Source organism: Pseudopodoces humilis, chromosome 1 (assembly GCF_049639895.1).
Source record: "Pseudopodoces humilis isolate 2021_Gansu_Grassland_sample_001 chromosome 1, ASM4963989v1, whole genome shotgun sequence".
NCBI lineage: Eukaryota > Metazoa > Chordata > Aves > Passeriformes > Paridae > Pseudopodoces > Pseudopodoces humilis.
Window position 1 is genome coordinate 84,962,737 of NC_142200.1, and position 19,333 is coordinate 84,982,069.

At 44.3% G+C, this 19,333-nt stretch overlaps 1 protein-coding gene across 2 annotated transcripts in view; it reads right to left on the reverse strand.

Moving 5' to 3' along the window:
• SLC22A23 (solute carrier family 22 member 23) overlaps positions 1-11,058 on the reverse strand; it is a 108,482-nt gene extending 97,424 nt beyond the window's left edge. Inside the window, exon 1 of one of the 2 annotated variants that reach the window (XM_088056591.1) lies at positions 9,772-11,058. In XM_088056591.1, the coding sequence (XP_087912717.1) occupies positions 9,772-10,302 (531 nt within the window). In that variant the 5' untranslated portion in view covers positions 10,303-11,058. The remainder of the gene's footprint in view (positions 1-9,771) is intronic. The other variant, XM_005525351.3, reaches the window with a different exon arrangement.
• Between the last annotated feature and the right edge of the window lie 8,275 nt (positions 11,059-19,333).

A 19,333-nucleotide genomic window follows, 5' to 3' on the forward strand; every position in this document is an offset into this window, starting at 1 on the left:
GGACTTCACAAGTTTCTTCAATGGTTTCTGAAGTTTAACATAGCTAAAGTTGCTAAAATACATCTCCTTCAAAACCACAATTTTCTGATATGCTCGTCTTAGCTGTGTAATTTCTGCATTCATTTTTTAGGTGCATATTTTTTAGTCTGGTATTTCAGCCTTAAAAATACAGCACAAAGGCTAGGTGCCACGCATTACCGTGTGAACACTGATACAGAACACAGCACTTCCTCCTGGTGTGAAAACTTTGACTCCATCATCATTATGGGAAGCCTAAGGCACAGGTTTCCTCAAGCTGCTTGAAACTGGAGAGGCAGAGGCACAGTGCCTCTTATATTAATTACCTCAGAGTAAGCAAGCTGTGCCCACTGTGCCCCACAGGGAGACTCTCTCCTCCTCATAAGCAGTATTTGCATGGCTCCATTCCCCCCTAGGCAGCCAAAAGACCTTTCTAAAAGCCTTTCAGTCATGGCTCACCTTTAAGGGACATATCCCTAGCGTGAAGAGAGGGCTCAAGCTACATTGCAGTCACAAGATAAGCTGAGAATTTCAAATATGCAAAAGGACACACATTGACTCCATTTCAGTGCCAGTAAATTAACTTGGAAAATATTTTAAATTTAGTGTTCTGCATTAAATTCTTCCCTAGTCTATGCCATAAGCAAAAAAGACCCTCCAAGCTCTCCACTGGGCACATCAAGAGAATTCCAAGATAATGCAGAGCTGAAAAATTTCATCTACCGCTCAACTTCACACTTGAGTCAGGAGCAATCATCTTTTCTATTCCCAAAACTTGCTCTCATCACAGATCTGTTTCTTTTCCCCCCTGGGAGAGGGAAGAAGGAAATTCACTAAGTAAATAATAATCGCTAATACACTAACAATTAAAATACAATTTGTTAATCATATGACAATCTTCTGAATACTCAACATGATTAAATCAACTTTTGTAGCATCCACGTACCACCCACTTCTCCATCACTACTTCTTTTATTTTTAGTAGGAGTTCCCTTTATTCTGAGACATTTAGATCTTTTCCAGCCTTCACCATCCAGAGATTAGTCAACTAACTTGTTTCTCAGCTTAGTGATCTGCTTAGTTTTTCCCAACTTCATAATGTCATCTAACATCAAAGAGTTGGGAGATAAAAAAATCTTGCTTGCAGCTTTCCTGCACAGTATTCATAATACTCTATTAATAATTTTCCACAGAGAAGCAGCAGGATATTTCCATACCTCTTTTACATCTCTCTGCTGCAACTAAGTAACTTCTGCATGTATTCTGACATGATTAGAAGATTTCGCCACGAAACTGGCTTTAATTTTCAATCTAGTCTTTGCTTTAATACCTTGTAGCTGCCTACCTGCCCCTGGTTGCATGGAAAGACCATGAGCAACCACGCCCATCCCTAGGACTGAGACACACTGAGAAAAGTGGCATTTGGGTACCATTCCTCAGTTTTCAGCCGACAACGACATTTATTCTGGATGAGGCGAGTGCTGCTGGGACTGACTTTGCAACCAAACTAAAAAAGTCAAACTAGCTATCGAATTTGTATTTAGAACCGGTCTAAGCCCTGTAAATAGAAGCCACACATAAAAAACTCTGCAACATTGTAGTTAAATATTAACATTCACTATCATCTCATTATCAAAAATAAGTTAATGCTTTGTGGACTGGTATTTTTCAGGCTGCCAAAACATGCATGCACAAAATATGTTACAGGCTTGACAGGGCTGACATGGCAAAACCTAGTTTACTACCTTGTTGGGCTTTTTTAAATCCAGGGGTAAAAAAAAAACAACAAATGCAAGCATGGCATAAATCTCTGAAATGGAGAAGGGTGAAGCGGTAGGCAAGAGAAGAAAGTCATTCCTCATGAGAAATACTTGCAACCTTAGATAAAAAGATCAGACACCTTAGCTATGACATGCAATTATTGCTGCCATGACCTTGCCCTCTCATCATTTGCAAACTACTATTGCACTGCAGACAAGAAGAAAAGGAGAGGGAAAAAACCCCAGGGTCTGGTATTAATTCAGACCTAAATAAATATTAAGGGTAGGGAAGAAGGAAGAAAAATATTCTACTTGGTTTACAAATCAGAAGGTGAAACTGCTCTTTCAAGCTTGTATTGTTCAAGCAGACAACATTTTACACAGCCCTGGAAGACACAGCAGGGAAAAGGTCTTACAGATTAATTTACAGTCCCTGTCCTTAATAATATTTGTAGGGTGGACGTTGCAACACCGTCTGCATGATCATGGACTTTGGCCTGAAGGCCAGGAAGAAAGCAGGCAGCTCCAGAGTGCTGCAGGGTAGCAGGGAGACAGCACTTGGGCCAAAATTAATTCCTCCACCACTGTCTGGAGGCAAACAACCTTTTTTAGGGAACCAGACCACCCTGCTCTGAAAACAATGCACAAGGGTAACTATAAATCACTTGCTGCTGGAGAAGGCGAACATACCGCCTCTCTGCATCCCAAAAGCAGCATTCCTGATTCTCACAGCTTTGCTCCTGGGGGATCTAGATAGGCATTCCAGAAATGAGGATCAGGATACGTCCACTTACCCAATCTTTTGTTCTTGTTTTGCAGTGTAATGACCAGAAATTGGTGCTCTCCCAGATTATAAGAAAAAACAAAAAATGCTAACAAAGCCTTGTTCTACACACTGAACTTTCCTCCCAGCCCATCATGCCCAGAGCACATTTACCCTCTCCTCATGAGCTCACAGGACAGGCAGGAGGTTCCACCCCAAGCATGCCAGTCACACCAAGCACAGCACTGATTCTTCTTCGTGGGAATAGCCACAAAACTATGGCACGTTCCCAGCAGGTGTGACATGGCATGGATCAGCAGGAACAGCTCAACACATGCATTAATCCCTGTTGCCTGCCAGTTTTTACAGGCTGGTGTGGGGGTAGGGTTCGCAGCACAAATACTGGGTGTGGACCACTGCAGCTCCAGTAGTACTGAGCAGTTATCAGACACTGAAATGGGGTTTTCCTGGAAACCTCTGCAACACACCCTGATGACATGGATTGAAAGGCTGTTGAAACTCCTTTCTCCCTCCTTCAGGTTCCTTCTTTCCCCTTTGACTTTAACAGGGAATTCAGAAAGCACACAAGTCATCTGCTGTCAGCTGGTAAAAAAATAAAAATAAATTACATTATGAGAGCTAAACGCATGTTTGAGTAGAGGTGATCAAAACCTGAGAGAAGCTGTTTTGATGGAATTTGGTGCAAGAACTGAACACTCAGCACTGCTGCAAAGCTGCAGCATATTCCTACAACAGGCTACTCTGATCTTCTACACATTGTCTGCAGCAAACCCCAGTCCTTTGTTCCGTAGTGAGATCTCAGCCTAATTAATTCCACAGTTACTTGTGGGTAAGCCAGCGCCAGCCTGGCTGCGCTGAAGAAGAACGGGAAGAGGAAGGAATATGAAAGGGAGGGAGTGAGAGTAGCTGTCCTGAGCAGGGATGCTAGGCAGGCAGGAACAAATAGACTGACAGAGAAAACAAAAGATGAGGTGCACAAAAGAACTTTATCTCTTTCAGCATTTTCTAAATTTAGCAGTTCTGTAGAAATGATTCGTTAAGATTTAATTAAAGACTTTTCACCATTAATATGGCCAAAGTTTTGAAGTTCAAGAAAATCATAAATCTTGTGCTAGTCCAGATGTTGTTTCATTAAGAAATGAACCCCTGAAGTTTGGCTGTCCTGTAAGCCTCATCTCAACATTACCATCAGAACTGGCTCCAAATTATATGCTTTCCTGAGTGCCAGTTCCTTTCTTTGACAAGTGCTTTAAAAAACCGCGAGGTCACCTTTTATAAAGGCAGGCTTGTAGCCAGGCTAAGAAGAGGTAAAACTGTTAGTGAATTTCAGAAATTTGGGGTTAGACTGCCTGCACAGCTGGTAAACATTCACCACAGCCACCAATTTCTGTCACAACATGGGCAGGGTCGGTATATTTAAATTACATGACAGAGATACAGGATGTATTAGGGAGTGGAAACAAAAACAAACAGAACCCCAAGCATTTCAAACATCACGTCCATCCAGGAGGTTTAAAAAAAAAAAAAAAAAGGCAGTTGTTTGACATATATACAAAAAATGACTGATATGAAAGGCTCAATAGCAAGCCTTGGATAGCTGAGAATGTCTTAAAGATATTTCAATACAGAATTGCCTTCCTGAAGGATCATTGCTAGCTCTAGAAATGCTACAAACTATTTATGGTAAGCTGAAATCAGATTCCTGTAACTGAGACGCTTTATCTTAAGGGTGATAATAAACATGAACTGCATGCACGTTTCCTGTAGTGAAAAAGAATCCATGCCAGACAAAAACCCAAAACTACCTGAGTTATAACGTCAGTATCGGTCTTAATCCAGTCTCTGTTTTCTAGACCAACTGCTTTTAAAGGCTTTGGCCAGTACAAAACACCCCCAAATAAGTAAAACCAATTATAGGCTCACTAAACAAGAAGCATTATGATATCAGACTTGGTTATTTCAAATATCAGATTATTTGCTGTTTACAGGCAGAGGACACTTCTTCACATGGGAAGTTGCAGGTGCTGTTCCCAAAACAGCTGTCCCCTTCCTTGATACCAGTCAGCCAGAAACTCGCCCTGCTCTTTCGGGGTGTTGCTCAATGGCACCCTGATAATCAGGAGACTCGGTCACCGCACTCAGCGTGTGCAAGCAAGCACCAGGACAGCTGCAGCAGGACAAGCCAATGGCTCCCCTTTGCCTCCACTTTAACAAAAAGATTTGTCAAGACTGTGAAGGCTCAGAGCAGTAACCACTGACTCTTTATCAGCTAACCTGCAGAGGTAAGCAGGAAAAAAAACATACTTTGGGATCTCTGGCATAGCTGGGAAGCCATGGAATAAAATAGTAGTAGACCTTGCAATGACCTGGCAGTACTTCTGGATACCTCTGACCACAGGGACTTGTTCAGCACCCATTAGAGGCTGAGAGTCATTCCAAAGCCTTGGCTGAAAGAAATTTAGAATAAACTTTCTGCCCATTGCAAGTCTCTGCCCTGCAGGTCCCTACACCCCCTTCAATCTGGTCAGGGGAAACAAAACGATGTAGTAGTTTCATTATTGCCAATTCTGACCCAAGTACCGCAGTGGGTACAATAATTCAAGGTTTTCATTGATTTGGGACTAGGTAGAAGCCAGTCAGCCAGAAACTAACACTGACAAGACAAATCCTGTCAGTTGCAGGGAAAAAAAAAGAAGCATCAGCATTTCTAAAGTCTCTTTGCAGAGACCAGCCAACTGGAGAATATGCAGAAACAAATGAGATTACAGGCACAAATGGGAGGGGATAAAGGTGACACAGTTCTTATTTTGGGAAGGACCTTGTCAGAGTGATCCCTTCAGAGTAATTAATAACTATACTCTGAAGGTCCATTTAAAATGCACACCTATCCTCTACCCCAAGAAATATTATTCTGCAAGCTGTGCCAAATCCATCATCACTATTATCACAAAGAAATTTGTTTGTTTGTTTCATCATTTCTGGATACTTGCAGATACCAGCAATAATCCCACAAGACAACACCACAGACTAAAGCACATGTTACTACACAGAACAATTTAACTTCAATTAACCCAGTAGAACACCCAGGAAAAGAAGAAAAGATTTATTTTAAGAGGAAGTTTTCTATCAAGTTAACAAGCTGAATCAGATGAAGGTATGCCCAGAAAAGTGCCAGAACTGCAATAAAAGCAAGGAGAAGGAAGACCAGCTAATCACAGACATCTCCCCTTGCAGGAGCAAAGAGTACCAGTCACAGACCAAACCAATTTGAGTTCAGCCAGCCTTGCCCCTGGACCATTTGGCTCTTCTGACTTCAGCTCCCCTTTTTTTGGCAGGGACAATTGGCTAAGGGCTCAGCCAAATTGGCATGAGAATGTTTGAACCAGTGGCAAATAGGTAAAGTGACTGCCATGTTACTTTGGAAAGATGACTCAACCCAAATCAAGTGGGAAGTTGAGAGCCAAGCAAACAGCATTGCAGGAAAACAAGGCATCTGGAGCATAAAAGCAGTCACAACAGGAATTCCCTTGTGACTAGACATGAAATATTATTACATAATTGCTCCAAGTGATTAAAATGCAGCCTTCAACTAACCACTTCCCTCTTACGCCAACCCCAAGAGGTGGAACTATCTGGAACATTGCAAGTGCACACAAAGGGATGCTGTGCCATCAACCTCTGCAATTTAATCAAGCCCAGTCCTTGCCCATCACCAGCTTTTGGTCTCCATTATACAAATCAGCATGCAGAACAGCAAACAACACCACCACTTAATACAATCAAACACAGAGGATGGGTCATCCTAGTAACAGAGTGAAAAAACCAACAACCATCAATACTGTAACTAAGAGCTTCCATGAAAATGTTGATAACAGCTGGCTTTGTAGGTAGTCAGAAGGTGCAGGCACTAAAGCAGTCAGTAAGGGAGTTAGAAAAGTCCCTGCTGAGCACGCACTCCAGCTTCCTGCTAAACTTCATGGCTATGTACACTTAGTTGTCATTATGTTGCTCTCTGTGTTAATGCTAATAATTTACCTGAAGCACCAGTTTGCAAATGGCTAAAAGGAGATCTCAAGTTCCCCCACAGAAAAAAAATTAAAACAGTGTTTCTCAGCATCCTTCCTTTGGACACGGGTGAGGTGATACATGGACCATTAAAAAGACTTTTTTTTAAACAAGCCATTTGCCTAAGGGCTGGTTTAGGGTGTACCTCTCAAGAAATACACGTGCACTCTGTTTATAACAGTATGGTGATGTTGATGTTGTGATAAAGAATAGATGAAAACTTAAAAAAAAAAATTTAGCAGTAAAAAAGCCTTGCAAGTGTATTGTGCTAAGGGAAGATATTTATGTACAAACCAAGCTAAAGACCAAGATTTATGTGCCAAGTCAGGACATTAGCTCAGAAGGGTGATTTAACACGGCCACTGGAATCCCTGTGGTTAAATTATGCATCTGACCTCTTCACTACATGTATTTCAGCAGCGTTAAATAATAAGCACTATGTCCTTTACTACCATTTCCAGTTCTAATGACTGGCAGCACTATAAAAAGCACCGTTCCCAGTGACTCAGTCAAGCAGGTCAGGGTAATGACAGCATCTAACACAGCAATGCCCGTCTTCAAGAAAGGTGCAAGGCCAGCCCTGGCTCCAGCAAACACTCAGAAGTGGGGCTAAACAAAGCACCGAGCAGGGCTGGAAATAGCAAGACCTCCACTCTGTCAATCCCAAGCATGACACAGGCTGGGAGAAAACGGGCACCAGGGAAGGGACAGCTGAGAACGCCTGCACAGGGATACAGCATCTGATGAAGGGTGTACCATTAGGAGAGAGGCTATGGAGACAGTGGAACCTAGCACAGTTTAAGGACAGCTATCCTGCCCCTGAGGAATGGGGGGAACAGTGATAGTGATGTCTCATATGCACGTACACCAAATATGCTTTGTGCTAAGTAACCAGAATTGTTTCATTGTTTCTGAATACAAAACAATGATGGAGCATCCAGCAGCTATTAGCTCAGACCACTGAAAGTAAGCACAAGAGGATTTACTTGCCAAACAAAAGTACATTTTTTATTAATATACTTTTGGCTCTCTTTACGATATTTCAATATAACCCCTGGCTACTACACAGATGAGCATATATTAGACTAAGATTTAATAAAACTCTGTTTAGAAAGATGAGAACATTGCATAATACATTACAGAAATAAATGTATTTTTGGGGAGAGTTAAGGGTGATCTGAACATCCAGTCTCTTGAATTCACCCAGAGCAGCTCTTTCTCACAAAGGACAGTGAGATGCATGTAAGAGGAATCAGCAGTTACAAGAATTGCTCCCACTGTATCAGAGCTCCTGGGGATCGATAAGAAATGAAGTCCAAATCAAGCTATGATGGTGCTCTGTCTGGGTTTTTCCTCTCTTTCTTCATTAGAGTAAAAACAGGCAGCACACCCACACAGAAAGCCCGCAAAACAAAACCAAAGCACAAACTAAGGAGGAATCCTGACCCTGAGAAAACAATCTAATTATAATTACATGGGATTACAAATCAAAGCAAAAAAGCTGCCAGGTTTTTGGAAGTGAGCATACAATAAAAATAAAAACTCCACACTGGAAAAACTCATAGTCTCAAAAGATGATTATTTTTCTTTCTAATAGAAAACAAGACAGCAGGGGCCACAGATGTTTGTTTATCCCTTAAAATTGATCTGCCCTTTACCACAAGTTCTTCCAAAGAACACTTTTTTTATTATCTCTAAAGAAGCATGCAAGACAGCAAACTAACTCTTCCTTGACCTTTTGTGGCCAGCTTGACGATGACCTTCAAAAGATTCAAACATTTCCAAAAAATTTTTTTGAAGTTTAGACTAAAAAAAAAATTTCAAGATAATTTTTTCATGCCAAAACTTCAGTGTTAAAGCCCCAAACATATGAATAGCTCAGTCTCTGGATATAAACAGAAGAAAACCTTCTGACCTTTTTAAATGTCTAATTTTCTTATACATTTCTGTATCACAAACCATTCAGATCCAACATGTACCTATGTTTCTCTCACGAAAGGAGTGTAGTAGCTGGGTTATTCTCCTTTTTAATCCATTCTGGGTTCAAGGTATTGAGGGATTTTCTTTTTCCCTCTTGCACACTCCTTCAAGGGACACAAAGAGAAAGCGAAATGATTTTCAATGGTTCAATGTAAGTGCATGCTGGCTGACCAAAGCACAATTATGTTGTTCATCTGATTGTTGCCTCGTTTCTTTATCCCAGCTAGATAAACACAGTTAAGCTAAAACACTGTTCCCAGGCAGGAAGTAATTTTTGCTGATCTTAGGAGGGGGTCTTGAGAATAAGGGAACTACTTCCCTTGTGTAACCATTTCATTTTACATTTCCAGGAGCTCCAGCTGCCTGTTAATATCAATAAGGCCCATCTGCAGTCAGCAGGGCTTTTGCAGGTCCGACACTATAAACAAGCAAAAGCTTTCAGGTGAAAAGGGAAGGTGATTTTTTGTTATGCACTACCCAGCAAATATGAAGAGAGAACAGTAAGTGGCACAGTCCCTTCAATAAGAATTTTCCACTTTAGTAATTATACGGGGAAACACAAAACACAGCAGCATGCACTTTCTGCTTCTGGAGTAAAACATCTTGTGTGAGACATTTCTTTAATTGCTCTGCCAAAACAGTTCTCAAGAGGATAAGTACAAAACCGGAAGAATTCAGGAGAACTTTTGTCTTATTTCACTCACAACAGCCACCATTTCTTCCCAAAAACCAACCTGGTTTTTCACGTGTAGGGCTGCTTTAGCATACTTCTACAAAGATCAACTGGAGCCCTCTCTGCAACCCTTTCCCCTTATCGGCGGGGGACATGCCTACAGCATCTTTCGCACAGACACCCAGAGACAGCAGGAAAGTACCAGGAACCCGATGAGACACACACAGGATCCCGTTTCAGGACATAACTTTGCAGCTGAGTGCCCCAACCAGCGTGCGGGTACAAGTCCACAGGCTGGACACCTCGTGTGACACCCCGGGAGGGAAAGGGCTGCGGGATTGACTTTCTCCGGGTGGGAGGCTAACCAGCAGGGACTCGACTGACCCAGCCGCAGCACGCAAGGACAGATTCGTGTCGTGTCCGTGCCTTGGAAGGCGCGGGTCCATGAGGGCGGGACGAGGAGGGGGGCCGAGGGAAGTCGCCTTTCTCACCTTGCTCACGACGTTTTGGACGAGGCCGGCTCGGATGCGGTAGTGCCACTCGCGGCAGCCGCACTCGCTGGCGTTGCCCCCCGCGGGGGTGGGCAGCCCGGGCGGGGGGAAGATGCTCCCGTTGCCGCTGTGGTTGGCGTGGATCGGCGCCAGGGTCTCGCTCCAGTTGCCCTGCCCGTCCGCCTCCCGGCACCAGAAGTCGGGCTGGTCCAGGAGGAAGGAGTCCGAGAACTTGCTGAAGCCGATGACGAGCGCCGGGACCCAGGTGAGCAGCACCAGGGTCCGCTGGTACCGGCCGCCCAGCCCCCCAAGGAAGGGTAGCACCGAGCCGTCGTAGTCGAGGAGCAGCGGGCTGCAGGCGGCTGCGGGCGGCGGCACCGGCACCCCCGGGATCCCGGCCCCGGCGGCGAGGGCGGGGGGCGGCCCCGGGGGGGCGGCGGCGCCCCCCCCCACGGCCCCCGGCACCGAGCCGTTCTCCTCCGGCAGCGGCCGGCCCCCGCCGCCCGCCTCACGGCGTCGGTCTATCGCCATCCAGCCGCCCGGGGAGGCTCACATAGGGGGGGGCCGGGGCAGCCCCGGCTCCCTCGAGAGTCCTTCCCTTCCCTCTGCTCCGCGCACGCACACACACCTTGCAACGTAAGATATTGCACACACGCTCCCAGCCGGACCCGGCAGGAGACGGATGGGGGAGGGAGAGAGGGAGGAGGGGAGGAAGGACAGGGGCGAAGAAAGGGGGAGGCACCGAGGGAGCCCCTCGCTCGCTCCGTTCCTCACCCGCACCCTGCGGCCACGAACCGCTGCAGCTGCCGGCGGTGCCCCCCCTCTCCTCTCCTGTGCGTCAAGCTGCACTCATCCCAGCTCTCCCTTCCCCCTTCCGAGAGGCACCGCCGAAAATACAAGAAAGGATCCAGCCGGATCCGAGCATGCGATGGGCCAAAGGAGAGGAAGGGAGAAGGCGGGGAGGTTGGAAGAGAAAAGAGAAAAAAGAGAAAAAAGCCAGCCACCCTGCGAACCAAACCCTGCAACAACAAACCAAGCAAAACCGGTGCAGCAAGGCACCGAACACGCCTCCTCTCCCGGTTTTGGTGAGGAGGGGGAGGAGGGACGAGAGGCAAGGCAAAGGAAGGAGGAGAAGAAAATAACAGCTCCCGACGCGGCTTCCCCGCTTCCCGCACAGCTAAGGGCTCCCCCCCGGCCGCGGCAGCAGCGGCGGCGGCAGCCCCCAGCACCTCCCCGCCGACCCCTCGCAGTCCCGCGTCCCGCACATCTGGCTCTGCAGCAAGGGGCCCCGCCGGCCCCTCCGCGGCCCGGGCTGCGGACGCGGTCACCGCCCCCGCCGCCGCCGTGCGCCTCCCGCGGCAACCCGCTCTCCGCGCCGTGCCGCCGGCCGCACCTCCAGAGGCGGGCGGACAAACCCGCCCGGCTCCTCGCCCTCCGCCTCCCGGCAGCCCCCACCTGCCGGCCCGGCGCCACCGCCCCCCGCTCCGCCCCCGCTGTGCCGGGCGGCCGCACCTGCTCCCGCCGCGCCACCGGCCCGGCCCGGCCCGGCCCCCCCGCACGGACCCGCCGCCGCCGGGGGCGGGCCGGCGCCGCGGGGCGGGGAGGGCGCGGGGCGGCTTGGCGGGGGCTCCGCGCCTCCCCGCGGCCGCGCTGCGCTCCGGCGGGCCGGGGCAGGTAGGGCGAGGGCTGGGGAAGAGGAGGAGGAGGAGGCGGAGGCGCTCCGGCTCCGCAGCGCGCTAGCTCCGTATCAATTATTTACACCGTATGCGTGCCTCTGATAACGCAGCGCGGCTGCAGCGGGCTGGGCGGGAGCGCACCGCATCGCCGAGCCGCAGGAGCACCCTGTGTAGCTGAAGAAAGGACGAGACTCGGAGGGAAGGACCGAAAGGTGAAGGGGGCATTTCTGAGACCTAGAGGGCGGCGAGGAGACGTGCCTGCATCGCTTCAGTCAGCCTGTCACATTAGTACACACTTTGAAGAAAATTATATCCTGTTAGCACCTGACGTTAATTGTAAAACAGGCATTTCAAATTTGTGAAGGTTATTTTTATGTTAAGCTAAATTTACTTCAGCGTGTAAGTGCCTCCGACTATTTTCATCGTGGAGCACAGCCCGTGCATTACTGAACTGTGCGGTTATTTTTTTCCTTTGTAAGAAGGGAAGGAGAGAAAACAGATCAATATACGCTTGTACACATAAACACACCTAGTAAGCAGAAAATGCTTGTGTACATTAGAAGAGGATGGGTGTCATTGCCAAATATAAATGGGAGAGCAAGTTGCTGATGGAATTTCATGTACTTGATTTGATCTCTGCTGGCAAATTATTGTACACCATTAATGCCTTGGACCTTCCTCCCTTTAGCTCTTTGTCTTAGAGAGGACACCAGAAAGATTTCACATCTACACCACTTCAGTGTGGCTCTGTGTCCCATTTTTGGGGCTTCCCTGGGTTCTGCTCTGAGGAAGAGTTTCAGAGGCTCTACAGCCTCTCCAGGTGACACTTTATCGTTCTCTCTGAATATTCCTTACTGAAATGTGAATGTGGTGGTCCCTGCCAAGGAAAGTCTCCTCTTTCTCTGTTGCAGTGTCCTTTCACATCTGATGGCTGCTATCACGTCCCTGTGCCATGTTTTAAGATGACCAGCTGCAATTTATCCACTTTCCCTGCGGTCTCTTTGGCCACTGACTGCCTACAGCTTTCTGGTCTCTCCTCAGCCGGTGTCTGCAGGCTGTGCCCCAGCCTCTGTGCATGCAGGGGGTAACCCTGCCTGCAAAAACAATTCCTCTCATTGCTTTTCAGTCACATTCTTTGCTTTCCAAGCAACTTCTTAGGATTATTTTGAATTCTTATTTCATCCTCTGATGTGTTTGCAGTTGCTCCCCAGTTAATGCCAGCTTGGAAGGCTGCTAACAAAATACCCCCTTTGGAACTGCATTTATAATCCATCCTCCTGCTTGTAAACCACTGACAATGCTATTACCAAACTTCTGTAGCCCTGCCCAAATTTTTCAAATAAACTCAACTACCTTCCTCATAAGCACGTGCATAGAGCCTAACCAAGGCACAGATGAGTGGAGTCCACTCTCCCTTCTTCCATAACATGGTCTGCTCCTCATTGCCAAGGGAAATTTGGCCAGATTGTCCCAGCTTCTAGCTGACAAATTCATATTAATAGTTGATTATCCTATTGTTTCCTTCTACCTGTATACAAATTGTGTGTCTTTTTGTACTAGATGTTTTTCTGGGGCTAAAATCTGGCTTATTTATTTCTTTTCAAATGCCACTTTTAAGGACAGTCATCAGTTTGCTTATTTCTTGGCCATCTTCCCTGGATTCTCATAGATAAATACTAGTGTTTCCAGAGCTGCTTGAGACACTTCCTTCACTACCCTGGCATAAAGTGCAGCCAAAAGTACTCTCTTGTAACTGGTTCTAGCCCAGCTTGGGCTGAAGCCTTATTCCCTAGTCATTAATGTGTATTACACCAGTCACCTGATCAAAAGTGACCTCTTTTAGCCAAGACTGGTGCAAAGAAAGCCTGAGGCAGTCTGAGCCCTCTCTGGCACCAGTCGATAGCTTTCTCTCTCTGATGAGTAAGCCACTTACTTTTGACTTCCTCTTACCATTGATGTACTTACCAAGTGATTTCTCATTACTTAGGATGTTCTTGCTAGTTAAGTTTTATTTCTGGTATTGGCTTTTTTTTTTTTGTGCTTGTCCTTACCCATTCCTGCCAAGCATCACTTCTGCACTCATCCCATGGAAAGATCTGCTCTCTCTGTGCTTGCTTTTTGTGAGCTCATCATTAGCCCAGTTGCCTGCTTCCTAACATACATAAATTTCTTATGCAATGTGATCATTTGTGACAGGTCTTCTATAAATTCACAGCTGCCACTCACTCAAGAGGAAATACTTTGTCATGGCTTGGGACTAACAGACTGAAATGTTGAGGGGAAGAGAACTTTAGGAATGGAGGTCTCAAGCTGAAGTTCCGAGAAAAGAGAAATTTGACTGAAGAAAGCGAAGAATTGAAAACTGGGGGGAAATGAGAGGGAAAAGAAGAGCCCTTAGAGAAGCAAGTGGCGTAGCAGATCTGTAGAAAGAGAATGAAGTCATACAGTACAATGAAAAGCCTGTAATGAGAGGTTACAACCCTTACTCAAACTGATCAAACATTTTCATCCCAAGCACCTTTTCTGGGCTGCTTCTACATCCTGAGTTTTTGTTTGGAACTGAAAAATTTCAAAGGTAGCATATTCCTGAGGGTTACGTATTTTTACATAGTAGGAGTTCTGCCCTGGAAATAGTGATCCTCAAGAGACTGTTTTTGAGTTGGAGAAGGTTGCAGACAAAAGAGGAAAGAAAACACATTTCTAGGAGCTAAGAAATAAATTTTTGATGAAGTAAGTACTACTGAAGCGAAATGCTATGGAAAAAAACCCAACTTTCAAATAAGAAAAATGCCTTTATATATTCCTGTGAAAACTGGTTTTGGTTTAAATGAGAAAATAAAAATTGTTTTAAAGGAATATTCCAGATGTGTGGTAGACCCTACACATGACCAAATGCTGAAGCTAATCACCAAGATTCTTTCTCTTAAGCAAGCCTTCATGAGGAGCTACATTTTGTGATCAAGGTTTCTCCAGCAGTGCCTCTTTTACCTCAGAGAGAAGAAGCAGGATATTTGGGGTAATCCTTCACAAAAATACAAAAAGATACAGTTTAAAAAATAAGTTGTATTCAAGAAGAGAACAAATCAATATATTTTGATTTATTTCATCCAGCTTCATTGAGTTATATTAGAAGAATTGTGCACCATTATAACCTGGGTCATCAACTGTTTGGGGTGGAGGAACAGAGAAGGTGACTATGACCTACTCTGACAGGAGCAGTTTGACTGCCCTCTTGCAGAACAAACATCCTGTCTATTGGCACCCACTGCAGCTCAAGAGGGTTTCAAGCCAGGACCCAGAGAAATATTATCATGATTACACAAAAGAAGGAAAAAAAAAAATCAAGCTCTCTTAGCCTTGGCATTAATATTTTCACATTCCTGGAAGGCCAGCCACAGTACTTTAAAGAACTCCTGGCATAAATTCCTGGTTTATGTGGAATTTGCAGCAGCTTCATTCCATAGCAACAACCGTAGCTATATTTTATTTTTTTATGGGATGCATGCTTCGTTGCCTTTTTTGTCTAAAGGAGTCTTGTACTGTAGAGGTGAAATTATGACAGCGTAATAAACCAAAGCTACTTGGTACAAAGTTTGATTAATAAACTTACCTATTGGAATGAAGACTATTTATATGCTGGAGAAAAGCATGGTGTCTTCATAAGATCATATGAAAATTCAAGTTGAAAAGGATCAGGAGGTCTCTAGTCTCCCCTCCTCTTGAAGCAGAATTGTCTGTGGGGTTGGATCTGGATGTGCAGTGCTTTATCAAAGTGCTATAAGGGATTTTTCAGCTCAGGAGGGTCAGGTGAGAACTGTCAAAGCTGGATGTTAGGTAAGATGAACCAAAAGAAAGAAGAATGAGTTGAAAGTTGTAAAAGGGACTAAGCCACCCGGGGAATAGGTAGAAAAGCCTGTGCTTATTCCAGTGTGCTCTCTTATGATCCTGATTGAACCAACAACACCTGACTTTCACCATTGTCCTGATGTCAGCAAACATTGGTGAAACTCACCGGAAAAATCTTCTGTCCCTCCTGATGCTGATTCAAAAAAGACGACAACTGATTATTTGTGTCATTTACTCTGCTGGCAGAGGTATGTACCCCGTATGGGGAGGGATGAAGCAGGCGAAGGGTTCCCATCCCATCTCCTATGGATGTGAGCACACTGAGGAACGTGGATGACTTTGTGTATTATCCTAAAACCGGAGAAAATTATTTGTACAGTAATTGTTGGAAAAAATCCTACGTGTTGCAAAGACAAGCAATCTGACATTGGTAAATGCTGTGACTAAGATTGCTTGGGCAATGTCAATTTGTGCCCTAGATCTGGTGCACATGCATTCTGATGCAAACTTCAATGAATTGTGCATTATACTACAACCTATAATTACATAATTGCTGACATTTTTTCTTGTAGATCTCCTATTTTGTTCAGTTAAAAATAAAAATAAATTTTAAAAAATAGATTCTCACCTAAGAGTCTTGCTTCTCAGCATTTAAAATACCTTTGGGAATCTGCATCTTAATGAGAAGTATTTCAGTATTTTATTTTTTCTTTGTTTGGTATGGAGCCCCATGACTTATTTAAGGTACTACCCTACTCTCAAAAACTAATGATTAATGTCCACGTGGGACTTCTTATAATTCTCCCCTTTGAAGTATCCAAGTGTTCCACAAATACTAATGCATTTATTTTCATGGTGTCTCTGTAAGGGGAAGGTTTATTACCTTCTTTTCATATTGGTAATCTCAGAGGCAGATAGGTTAATGTAAAAACCTTGGTGTTTTGAGTACTTGCATCTCACAGCAGTTTAACATTCTAGAGTATGGTGCAGCATTTTGCATTTTTGAAGCCCAGATCCTGCTGGCAACTGGGATTGTGCAGTGTTTTTGAAAATCAAATTCCTGAGTCTCAAGGCATGCACTCACAAAATTAGACAAATGCAACTGGATTAACATCATACAGTGCTCTGAGGAAGAGAGAGAAGCCTGAGCAAAGAGATGAGAGAACACCTGGGCAAAGTGATGGAGCAGATGGTGCAGCACTGGATTAATAAAGATTTAAAACTAGGTAATATGAGTCAGTTAACCTGGATTTAAGAAAAGTAAACTTGGTTATACTACCATTATTTTAAAATAAGTTTATGAATTTGGCTAATGAAGACAAAGGTATTGATGTGGACTCTTAATGACTGTACAACAAGATAGAGATCCACAAACTGGACCAAGATGTTCTCATTGGTACCACCAGAAGAATTTATTTCCACTAGCTGCTCTGACCATTTCCTACATAGAAATTAGTTCCCCTTCCAACCTGCCTTCAGGGCTGCTCCTACATGGAGCTCCTGCTTTACAGTACTGTAAATCAGTGAGGTTCACTCAGAACAGCAACTTGAATTGCATAACCTTGTCCTGATAATTTTCCTTGAGGGGAGTTCAGGAACTCTCTCAGATACCTCTATACCTGTCAGCAGACAGCCAGTTGAGTTTCTAAATTATGAATTTAATTTTCTGGAGAAGCAGTGACTCTTCATCCAGTCTCCCACCTCACTTGTGATTCACCTGCCTCTACAATTAACGAGGCAGTACCATACAGGGAACAGCTGCCTTCCTGGTAAGGTGACCCACATGTAAATCAGGTCTATCCTGTTCACTCAATAAAGAAAACACTCTGTGGACAAAAAGGTAGTCATATAATTAAAGGCTTTTCTCACTGTATATACACAGGTATTATACACTTCATATATATGTGTATAACACACAGACATTAAGTGAACACACGGAGAAGCCAAATTAGACTTACACAAGCTATTTTACTTTGTGTCATTTCTGACTTTCAAGTGCCTAATTTTGCATTCTTCATGATGTTCAAATGTAGGGCATTTTGTCTGTGTGTATACATTAAAACAATGCAAAAAACTAATGAGTGCTTACACAAGAAAAGTTCTATAGTGTACATAATTTTTAGGCACAGCTAAACAGCTTGTTTGAATGCCTCAATGGAATGCAGGGAAATCAAGTAGGAATTAAGTCAGTCCAATGGCTTTTTTATTTTAAACAGACTTCAAATACTAGAATTAAATAAATGAAATTAAATGAACAATTAAATTAAATTAAATTAAACAGGCTTTGAGCTGGATTTCTGCTTCAAAAGACCAAAGTCTCTAACAACATTCATTTTACATTCCCTTGGTCATAACATGGTAGCGGAACATCTGATGTTGAAAAACCACTTAGTGCAAATATATATATATATTTTCTGCATCCTCCCCTAAGGCTGCTGGCAGATTCCTAACAGAAATATGGAGGCTGAAATAGTAATACTTATTTCAGGAGCAAGACGGGTGCATTTTCACCTATAATGGGAATCACATTGTCTCCTGTCACTTTCACTGTATAACTCAGTTTTCTAAAGGGAAAGCAAAAACTAAACAGCACCCAGGACATTTTTTAAGGATTACTGAAGGAAAGTAATCAGGACACCCTGAGGGAACTCAGTGACTCAGAGTGCAGCCCTCAGACAGATAAATTACACCTTGCTTGCAGATTAACTGTTATATATTCTGTATATGCTACAGAAAGTAACCTAACAAACATAAGTGTGGCAACTCAAAGAGTAATTTTCTAAAATGTATGAATCACCAAGTTTTCCAATCTAACTGAAATATCTAATAAAAATGGAACCTATAATCAAGAACCTTATTTGCACATCAAATACTTGCCTTTGATTTTTTTCTCCCCTTTACACCTGGTTAAGAAGGATTCTTGATGCGGAGTTCTTCTTTCCCTTCTTGCTCCTATATTTTATATGCAAGCTCAGACTCACCTAGCATCCAAATGGTTTCTTCCCTGAGTCCATGATGGGCTCAGACATGGGGAGTGATCTAGCTTCAAGGTACAACAGAAATACTTTGGCCTCTTCTTCTATCCTTCAATGCATGCCCAAACTGGATGTTACACATGGAGAGGTTGAGAAGGGGCAAAGTCTCAATTAAACCAGGTTGTGTAGCTGCATGATGTTGACATATATAAATCCATCTATTTTTGTGTTACCTGGCCATCTCCTCTCCTCTCCTCTCCTCTCCTCTCCTCTCCTCTCCTCTCCTCTCCTCTCCTCTCCTCTCCTCTCCTCTCCTCTCCTCTCCTCTCCTCTCCTCTCCTCTCCTCTCCTCTCCTCTCCTCTCCTCTCCTCTCCTCTCCTCTCCTCTCCTCTCCTCTCCTCTCCTCTCCTCTCCTCTCCTCTCCTCTCCTCTCCTCTCCTCTCCTCTCCTCTCCTCTCCTCTCCTCTCCTCTAGTCTCCTCCCTTGTTAAATTTGATCTGAACAATACAGTGCAGCCCTTGATACTCTCCTACTGCCCATCCACAGTAGACCCTCGCACCTCTGGCTCACAGCTCAGCTTATGGTTATCCTGACAAATCCTTTCTAAAATGTCAAGAAGAGCATATTTTCTCTTGTCTGCATATAAACCAAGTATGACAGCACACATAAGGCTTAAGAGGGAAATAAGAGCATTAATTAGTTCAAGTTGTAGAAAGAGCATGTTGATTTTCTTCAAGCAAATTGTTATGAAATAAAATAATGGCCTTAAGAACAAAAGATAAAAAAAAGAGTTTGGGGAAAAAATCACAATAACATTATTATTTGTGTTCTATTTTCTATAAACATTTGAAGATGTGAGAGATAAGAGGCTTGCACTGCTACAGTTAAATAGTTTGTAATTATCTGGAACCCAAGCCAGCTTGTGCAAATACAGCTCTGCAGTGTGGTCAGTCTGGCAGACTTTGTCTCTTCAGGCATAACCACTGATTTATACTTTACCCCATAAAGGTCAAAAGCCACTGTCCAGCATACTAGCAATGTTGTCTTGAGCTGTTAACCACTAC